The 9,681-nt window shown below is 51.1% G+C and overlaps 1 protein-coding gene across 1 annotated transcript in view; it reads right to left on the bottom strand.

The window, feature by feature from the left end:
• SLC7A9 (solute carrier family 7 (amino acid transporter light chain, bo,+ system), member 9) overlaps positions 1 to 2,403 on the bottom strand; it is a 23,108-nt gene extending 20,705 nt beyond the window's left edge. The window contains exons 1-2 of the mRNA XM_005862482.2: positions 2,310 to 2,403; positions 1,606 to 1,715 (exon numbers count right to left, since the gene is read on the bottom strand). Coding sequence (XP_005862544.1) covers positions 1,606 to 1,689 — 84 coding nt within the window. The 5' untranslated portion in view covers positions 1,690 to 1,715; positions 2,310 to 2,403. The remainder of the gene's footprint in view (positions 1 to 1,605; positions 1,716 to 2,309) is intronic.
• Positions 2,404 to 9,681: the final 7,278 nt, after the last annotated feature.

Genomic DNA, 9,681 nt, shown 5'->3' with positions numbered 1-9,681 from the left:
TCTCTCCCTCGCCCTTCCTCTCTGAAATCAATAAAAATATATTTTAAAAAAATTAAAAAGGAAGGCTCTAGGGACATGCCTGTTCCCTGGGCAGAGCAGAACGAAGCTTTTCCCTCGGAGCTAATAGGGAAATCAGAGCTTGGGGGCCCGGCCAGGGCGTCACGGGGTCGGGTGGGAGGTGAGCAATGGGCCTCCAGGGGCAGAAACACTGGGGGCTGTGAAATTTCTGAGGCCATTTGATAAGGTATGTGCTTCCTACCAAGACCCAGCTCAGATACGATGTACACCGATGGGTTCCATCCTTGCGGGGCTAGAGCTGGGGGGGGGGGGCTGGGAAAGGGCAAGGGGAACTCTGTGGGGGTGATCAGTTTGTCAGAACCCAGCAAACTGAACGCTGAGGATCTATGCATTTCACTGTGTGTTAATCATACATGAATCAAGTAAGAAAAACACTATTTTAAGGAGGAAAATGTCCGATTCAGGCCCCTATTTTGGGCGTTTGCCCTCAGAAGCCACCAGCCTGACTTCTGGAGCCCGAGGTGAACATGCTGTGTTTGTCTGGGCAGAGGGAGTGCTTCCAGTTAGAGCCCAGAGAACAAAGCTCCCAGCAAGGGACACACACAACTCAGGAGGGTCCCAGGGAGCAGGGTCAGCTTCTGCTCTGGCCTCAGTCTCAGCTTCCCTCCTGTAATTGCGGGCTGGCTCACCCACGCCGGGGGTCCTCCGGAATCCTCCTGCTGAGGTCTGCAATCACCCCAAGTGCCTGAGCCAGGACTGGCCTGGGGTGAGCTCAGTTGTGCTCTTTTTATGAAGGAAGGCTGTTGCTGCCTATCAGCAGACTCCTGGGGACCCAAGGTCCCAGGCCAACCCCCAGTCAGTCCAAGCCACCCCTTGTCAATCCCCAGATGCCTCCTCCCTCTGTCCCCTGTGCTGCCTCCGCCCAGAGCTCAGCGCTCTCGTCCTGCTGTCCTGCTCTGGAAGCCATGGGGATCTTGCTCCGGGCCCCCGTTCCTCATCCTAGGAGCCTGCAGCCTGTTCCTCCCCTTGCACCCCCTGTAGCTCCATCCACCTGGGACTAGCGCTGCTCCCTGCTCAGTGTGGAGCGCCTGGCTCCTTTTTGCCTCTACTCCCATCTCCCCCCACTCCCACCCCACAATGCCAGCCCGATCGTACACAAGCTCTGGGCCCCCTAAGGCTACAGATACCTCCAAGTCCAGCCCTTACTGTATTCCAATTCAGAGGGCTCCCCTATGGCACACCCATGTCAGGCTCACTAAGCATGAGTGGGAGTTTCTTAGCACCGGATCTAGGGGGACAGATATTTGGTGAAGACGCTACAGGGGGGACTCAAACATCACAAGGGCCTCTCTGACTGTCCCTGAAGAGGCCATGGGGCTGAGCAAACACCAGCTCCTCCAGGCTTGCCCAGTGCACACGTATTAACAAGAATATGCTGAGCTCACTGGTGAGAGGGAAGGAAGTTAAGTGCAACATTATGTTCCCTTAGAGATGTACTTTACAAACCAGAGGTCAGGGGCACTTCCCCGCCTGCTCCCCAGAACCACGCCCCGCCGGCTTGAGAAGGCCTGCTCAGCACTGCCTTACCTCCTTCTGGAGACTCGTGGTCTTGGGTTCATTACTCTGGATGGACTTCTGATCCTCTCTCCTTTTTCTCGGGCTCGTCTCCATCTTTTCCTCCTGCCAGCTCTAAGAGGCTGCAAGGAGAGCATGTGCCTGATTCAGCAAATGCCCAGCAGACGGGCGCCCACTGGGGTGTGGGGACTGACTCCAAAAGCAGATTGAGCCGCTGTCTCAGGAAAGTGCGGGTGTGGACCCCTTAGGGACAGCGCTCAGGCCCCCGAGGAACAGGTTTCCACGTGTGTGCGCAGCCCTCGGCACAGGCTCCGCTGTTTTCTAACTCCCTGCCAGGCGCCTGCACCTCTGGGCTCCTGATCCTCAGCAACGACACACTTGGAAAGTCATTCTAGCTCCATGGTCCAACTCCATTTTTTCCCAAAGTAAAAAGGAACATTGTATTTACTAGTAAATATGGGGTCTACTTAGTAGAACCACATTCAAGGAAGGAACGTTTTTCTCAGAATTACTTCCCACATGAAGGCCCCTCGCACATAATAGATCCACCACATAGGTGTCTTTCACTGAAGGATGTGAGGAATGAAAGACATGCTGAGGAAATGGGCTCGAGGCTTCACTCGTGGCTGGTCCTGTCCTGTCCCTTTCTGTAAATAAAGTCCCTCCCAGTCCGTGTGAGGACAGCGGCGAGCCCGCCCACCACCCGTCGGTCTTACCTTCTCAACTCTGCAGAGCTCGTGTGATGCGTGCCTGTGTCTACACAGTCGTGCCCCAGGAATGGCCATGTCTTGTGGCCAGAGGTGGAGGAAGCCAGAAGGTACAGAGGTCGACAAGGGTAATAATTAAACACTTTTTTTTTTTTTAAAGAAATGAAGTTTGGGTACACCACACCAAAAGGGGAGAGCCAGGCAAGCCAGTTTCTCTCCAGACATGTTTTTGTTTTGTTCATTTGTGTCTAGATCAACTTTTTCCCCTTAACTAGATTCCCCCAAATCAGCTACATCTTGTAAGAAGAAATCTCTGTAAAGACTGGAACCAGAAGAAATAAACTTTGGAACCAACTCTTTTATTACCTTAATAGGCTATATTTACAACTCCAGTCAGGCAGCACGGAGCTTGTAACTCGCCTGTTAGGACAGATGTAACTCACCCAGGGGCCTTGGTCTGACCAAGCTGGTGGGAGGGTGGCGAGTCCTTCTCATGTTTGCCAGGGGCTGGGTTTTAGCCCCGCCTGGGACTCTAAGAGAGTTGGGCACATGCGGACTCAGCAGTGCGGCTTCCTACAGGTCCCAGCCCCACCTGCACCCGCACCTGCACCCGCTCGCTGGTTCAATCGATGGTGCCGCAGTTAAAGTGGCCCGTGTTCACCACTGTAGGCTGTAAGAGGGGCACAAGACGTCATCAGCTTCACCCTCTCACTTACCTAATGGGGAAATTGAGGCCCTGAGAGGGAAAGAAGCACACCACACCAAAAGGGGAGAGCCAGGCAAGCCAGTTTCTCTCCAGACATGTTTTTGTTTTGTTCATTTGTGTCTAGATCAACTTTTTCCCCTTAACTAGATTCCCCCAAATCAGCTACATCTTGTAAGAAGAAATCTCTGTAAAGACTGGAACCAGAAGAAATAAACTTTGGAACCAACTCTTTTATTACCTTAATAGGCTATATTTACAACTCCAGTCAGGCAGCACGGAGCTTGTAACTCGCCTGTTAGGACAGATGTAACTCACCCAGGGGCCTTGGTCTGACCAAGCTGGTGGGAGGGTGGCGAGTCCTTCTCATGTTTGCCAGGGGCTGGGTTTTAGCCCCGCCTGGGACTCTAAGAGAGTTGGGCACATGCGGACTCAGCAGTGCGGCTTCCTACAGGTCCCAGCCCCACCTGCACCCCCACCTGCACCCGCACCTGCACCCGCTCGCTGGTTCAATCGATGGTGCCGCAGTTAAAGTGGCCCGTGTTCACCACTGTAGGCTGTAAGAGGGGCACAAGACGTCATCAGCTTCACCCTCTCACTTACCTAATGGGGAAACTGAGGCCCTGAGAGGGAAAGAAGCACTTCGAGGCCACAGGGCTCGGGCCCCCCACCCAGAGGTCTGGCTCTCTCAGGGGGCAGAGGTGCCCCAGCGGTGCCTCCAGTTGGGGGCAGACCCACCCCTTCCTGGGGGGGAGGGCAGCTCTAATCACTGATTACAGATAAGGCCTTCCTGTGGGGTGGGAAGAGCCCAGGCTGGAGCACTGTCGCTGTTATCACAGCCATCTCCAGACAGTTTTGCATCCAGGTAAATTTAACAGCATTCCAGATATCCAGATGAGACCAAAGGTCGCAGGACAGAGCTAGGTGAGTCACCAGGGACCATTAGGGAACATTTTGGGACAGGCTGACCGGAGGGAAGGGCAGATTTCTCAGGGTCGTCTCTTAAAGCCGCCTGGAGGATGTGGGGACTCTGCTGTCCCAGAGTCAGGGACCTGATTCAGAAGTTTGTTGTCTGCCCCCTGTGAGGCCACACCTGTGCGTCAGGGTGCCCAGCACTCTGCCCACCAAGGCTGGAGCCCCAGCAGAGTGCTCATTCCTGGGCTCCCCCGCCAGGAGCACGGCAGCCAGAGGCCAGGGTGGGACCTGCCAGCCCCAGACAGGACCTGCACTCACAGGCTTGCTGGAGTCCCTGCCGGAGTGTTTGCTAGCACTGCACTCAACCAGCCCCCAGCCCTCGGTAATTCCAGCCTACAGATGTCCCTGCGTGGAGGTGGCCTCCAGAGGCTGATACTCAAACAGCAACCAAGAGAGGGGGCAGGGTGTGGTAGAAAGCACCCCCCACCAGACTCTGACTTCAGGGTCACGTAGCCTCTCTCCAAGCATCAAGCTCTGAATGTGTACCATGGGGCTGCGAGGGGCACGCCCTCCGGACCAGTGAGGCTCCAGGTGGCTGTTCCATTCCAGCCGTTGGTTAGCCCAGAGGCTCCCCTGTCTTCCTGGGCCTCTGCCAAGGCCTGAGTTTGGGACATCTGGGGTGAGGATCCTTTGTTGAGGGTTAGACGTATATTTCAGTTAAGTTTTGGTTCATCGTGAGCATTTCTTTTTTAGAATATACTTTTATTGCTTTCAGAGAGGAAGAGAGAGAGGGGGAGAGAGAGATAGAAACATCAATGATGAGAGGGAATCGTTGATCAGTCAGCTGCCTCCTGCACACCCCACACTGGGGATCGAGCCTGCAACCCGGGCATGTGCCCCGACTAGGAATCTAATGGTGACCTCATAGTTCATAGGTCGATGGTCAACCACTGAGCCACACCAGCCGGGCAGCATTTCTTTTCTTAAAGCCGTTGTTTCTTCTTTTTTTGTTGTTTTGTTATTTTTCCTTAGTGGAGTGAATGTTCAATCAATCATCATGTCTTCCCTCCACCCCTGAAAACTAATCTGGATTTGTTTTAAAAACACATCCCTCCCTCCCCCCAGATTCTTCTTCAAAATCTTTGGCTCATTTTGTGTCTCGTTCTTTTACCACATGGCTGATATTTTACCTCATTGCAGTTAATTTCCTCTTACTAGCTAATTTCCTAGGAAGTTTCATGTTATTTTTTCTATAAATTCTACTATTTACATTCCTACTAAAGCTCTTGACCTTCACTTTCAAATTGTGCTTTTTCCAATTGCAAAGGTGTTTGCTGTTTGAAAATATGAACACCACCTGCATTTTATTTTGTCATCCTTTATTTGGTGCATATTTGGGTCCCTTCTCCTGTGATGGTTTTAATTTTATTTATTTAAAAAGTATTTTTATTGATTTCAGAGAGGAAGGGAGAAGGAGAGACAGAAACATCAATGATGAGAGAGAATTGATCAGCTGCCTCCTGCATGCCCCACACTGGAGATCAAGCATGCAACATGGACATATGCCCTGACCGGGAATCCAACCATGACCTCCTGGTTCATAGGTTGACACTCAACCACTGAGCCATGCTGGCCAGGCTATTTGTATGGTTTTGAAATTTGCATTATTTAATAACATAGAAATTTCCATGTTATTTATATAAACTGGCTTACTTATTTTAACATCTGATTTAATAGTATACCTTATTTTATTTACCCTACTGGGGATGTGCCCGCAACCAAGGTACATGCCCTTGACCGGAATCGAACCTGGGACCCTTTAGTCCTCAGGCCGACGCTCTATCCACTGAGCCAAACCGGTTAGGGCCTGTGATGGTTTTTAAAGCTGTGTCTGTCCACTTCTCCACAGCCTCCTGGCATCGCACTCTCTGATTCATCTTCCTCCATGACAGAGGCAGAGCCAAGCCTTAAACATCTGCTGGATCTTCCTCTACTACTGAAAATTTGTTCCAGATCTGCTTCTGAGTTGTCAGACTTTCTTCTGTTCCTCAGTTCAGTGGTTCCTACATCCCCTCCTGCTGGTGCTGGCAGTAGTTCAGAGCTCCTGGGGGACCCAGAAGACCAGGTAGCAGGTGATCACTTACCTACCTGAATTACAACCAGAAGAACTCGTGGAGTCAGGGGCGTGAGCAAAGTCTCTCAGTGTCAAGGATTTACAGTCCAACCACAAAACAATCCACAAGGAAAAGTACAATTTAAAACTCTTATCTGGGAAACAATCTAAATCTAAATATATCTGGGAACTACTAGAACTTTGTCCATGTATTTTTGAGATAGAATCAACATATCATCTTCATTTCAGGTGCAGGACATGATTTAGTATTTGTATATATTGCAAAATGATCACCACAGTGTTGGGGGCAGACATAAAATACGGAGGACTAGCTATAGTTATAAGAAGTATTAATCATGCTCTGCTAACTGTGATTATTCTGTTCTGATTAAAGAGAGCCCGTTCTGGCCTGGCTGGGAGTTGTACGCCTGAGACTTGGGAGTTAACCTTGGAATGCAGTCCATTCTCCTTATCTGAGAACGGCCTATCATCATGGAAAGATTAACAACCTTGTTGCCAAAACAATGGAGTCCCAGAGGCTCCCACCCTTTGCAACCCCAGCCCACATCGCCTGTAACCTGTAACCATTATACCTTGCCTACTTTACCATGCCTGTAATTCCTACTTTCCCATGTAATCTTTGTCCTTCTACCTAATATAAGCAGTTGGCTTATGGGGGTGGGGGTGGAGTAGAGCAGATTTTCGTGGATGACCTGCTGCTCTCCCATACTGCTGGAATAAACACTCAGACACGAGTTAACACTGTCTCTGTTTAATGACTCAAGTAGTGACAGGCAGCCTGGATGCATTTGTTATCTGGTTTCAACAATAAGTCCACTTAACATCTGTCAACTCAATAGTTACAAAATTATTTTGTAATGAGAACTTTTAATATCTACTCTCTCAGTAACTCTCAAATATACAGCACAGTATTATTAACTATAGTCACCGTGCTGTACATTACATCCCCAGGACTTATTTTATAATTGGAAGTTGCACTTTTTGAACCCTGACATCCATTTTCCCACCCCTCCACCCCTATCTCTGGCAACCACCAATCTGTTCTCTATATCTATGAGTTTGTTTTGTTTTATGTGTGTGTGTTTAAATCCCACTGTTCCCAGGAAGAGATCAGCCCAGAGCTAGTCAGCCTCAGGCAGGCCTGTGGTGTGTGGGTTCTTGACTGTGCAGGAAAGTTTCACAACGTGAGTCCGGGTGATTTTGAGAGCATGTATATTAGAGCTGTGGACAGTGAAACAAGGAGGGGCTTAGGGTAGAAGAAGGAACAGGAGAGAGATTAGGTGGGGCTGCTTTGGTTCTCTGGAAATGTTATAGGAAAGAAATGAGCTAAGGTGGGGCTGCTGTTCGTTCACGGAAAAGTGAGAGGGGGCCTTGGAGACAGGTTCCGGGGTTTAGCCAGCGATGAACTGCTACTGCTCATTGCTCCCCTGGTTGCAAGTCTCATGAAGTCCCCCCTTAGAGTTTAGGGCATACTCCATAGAGAGCCCGTCCTGCCTTTGTCTTGAAGGGTTTTATCTGCTTTCCAAAGGTGGGGACTTTAGGGGAGGTCCCATGGAAGGACCTCAATAGGACCTCAGCTTTTCAGGGTCATGGTCTCCACTGATTGGCCAGTGCCAGGTCAGGGGGTCATTAGTCATTGCAGCTGGTCCTGGCCTTGCCTGCCTGAATTTGCTGCTTTTCTGGGCCTGGAGCTGAAATACAACTGAGGCCTAGATGTCATCTCTAGGGAGGAAAGGTCAGGGGGTCTAAACCTCATGATCAGCGATATGCCAGGCGGGGAAAGGCCACCTTGGGGACGAGGTCTGGCACCAGTTTTGCCTGTTGCTAGGTAGCTTCTATATCTGGCTGTAAGTTGCTTGGCCAGTTTGTTCAGTTGTCTCAGTTTCCCCATTCCATTTGCCAAGGAATTTTTCTAACTTCTTACTATAGCCTGCCTCAGCACATATAAGGGAGATCATACATAACTGAGCAGAGGAGCGGCGCGGAGGGCCGCCACGGAGCGGGCAGAGCGGGCGCAGTGAACTAACCGGACGCGTCCGCAGAGGAAACAACCGTAAAGCATTGTTTTAAAAAGGTGTTACAGTATTTCCACTTGTTCCCCTGGGCTGAGAGCTGGCCCCGGAGGACTCCCCCCCCTGCTCTTTCCTGTTCTGGCACAGGGCACCCCCAGCGGGGTGCGGAGCCTGCAGGCAGCCATGGGTGCGTTTGATCTGCTCCGGAACCCGGAGGGTCCCTCACAGGTGACACCTCTACAAAGACAGACAGGACTTATCTGCATTTTCAGAACAAAGACTCAGATTAATGTAGAACAATGCCTTTCACACATATGAGGGCCTCCAAAGGTAAAACCTGTTCCCTTGACAGTAAGTAATGACAATAAATATGACAGAGTTCAGGATTAGGAAGACACAGGGCCACAATAAAAATTAAAAATTTAAAAAAAATTGTCTACTTCTGTGCAATTTTATAAAGAAGCCTCCTCTGAGGGGACTTGGCGCTGTGGCCTCATGGCTGGGGGGAGGGGGAGAATGGGGTGGGGCGGAGAGGAGCGAAGGACAGGGTGTCTTCTTCCAGGGCACATGCCCGGCCAGCGCATCATTCCTCGGTTGGTGCCTTTGCGCACAAATCACACAGACACACAGGGAAGCCCTGCGAAGATCTGTCCTCTGTATAGTGAGCGGTGCATGCTGACTATCATGAGATGGTTACATATTTATTATCCTTTCTCTAGGTTTATAGAACACTTCCTTCTTGAGTGAAATTACTTATGCGTGCCCCTTGCCCAGTGGTGGGAGGAAAGGCCAGGACTGTAGCTCCCAGGGCTGTGAAGGGAACTACAGATGCGGGAGTCTCAGGCAGATCCATCCAAGGGGAGTGCGGGGCGAGCAGAGGCGGGGGGAGGGCCTGGCATTTAAGGAGAGGGCAGAGCCTGGAGAGATGGCTGTGCAGAGACCAGAGGTGCTTGGGCAGCAGCCAGGCTGGAGCGGAGCAGAGTGCCCGCCTGGGCTCTCCACGGAGGGTGGACTGTGGGTGCAGGACACCTGAGGAGCCTAGTGCTAATGAGAAGCCCCTGCAGAGACCGAGAAGGGGCCCCCGACCCAGACTTCAGGTCTAGGAGTTGGTGAGTGTTCTCCTGCCGGGTGACCCTCCCACTGAGCCCCGCTGCTGAGGAGGCAAGGTGACAGCCACCCAATCATCCCAGGACTGAGGGGGACAAGTGGGCCATGCCGGACAGTCCACAGACCCTGGCTGGTGGGACCACAGTTGGGAGCCTTTGAGGCCTGGGGAGCTGAACCTGTGATAGGGAAAATGAGATGTTTTGGGGGCCTAGCAATCTGCATCTGTGCCAGTAACCCAATGCACATTCCTGTTAGCCTATAGTCTAGTCACTGCCCCTTCCTTGATTATCTGGTCTTGCAAGACCTGTTTACCTAAGTGCTCCCATTTTACAGAGGCCATAAACCAGTGATTCCCAAAGTGGGCGCTACCGCCCCCTGGTGGGCGCTGCAGCGATCCAGGGGGGCGGTGATGGCCACAGGTGCATTTGTTTTAACTTTTTTTGTATTACCTTTCTATTCTGAGTTCAATAAATAGTTTCATAATTTCAAACTTCAATGTTTCTAATTTAC

This window comes from Myotis brandtii, unplaced genomic scaffold (assembly GCF_000412655.1).
Source record: "Myotis brandtii unplaced genomic scaffold, ASM41265v1 scaffold165, whole genome shotgun sequence".
Classification (NCBI taxonomy): domain Eukaryota; kingdom Metazoa; phylum Chordata; class Mammalia; order Chiroptera; family Vespertilionidae; genus Myotis; species Myotis brandtii.
The sequence above is the reverse complement of the archived record's forward strand: the minus strand, read 5'-3'. Positions and strand labels throughout refer to the sequence as shown.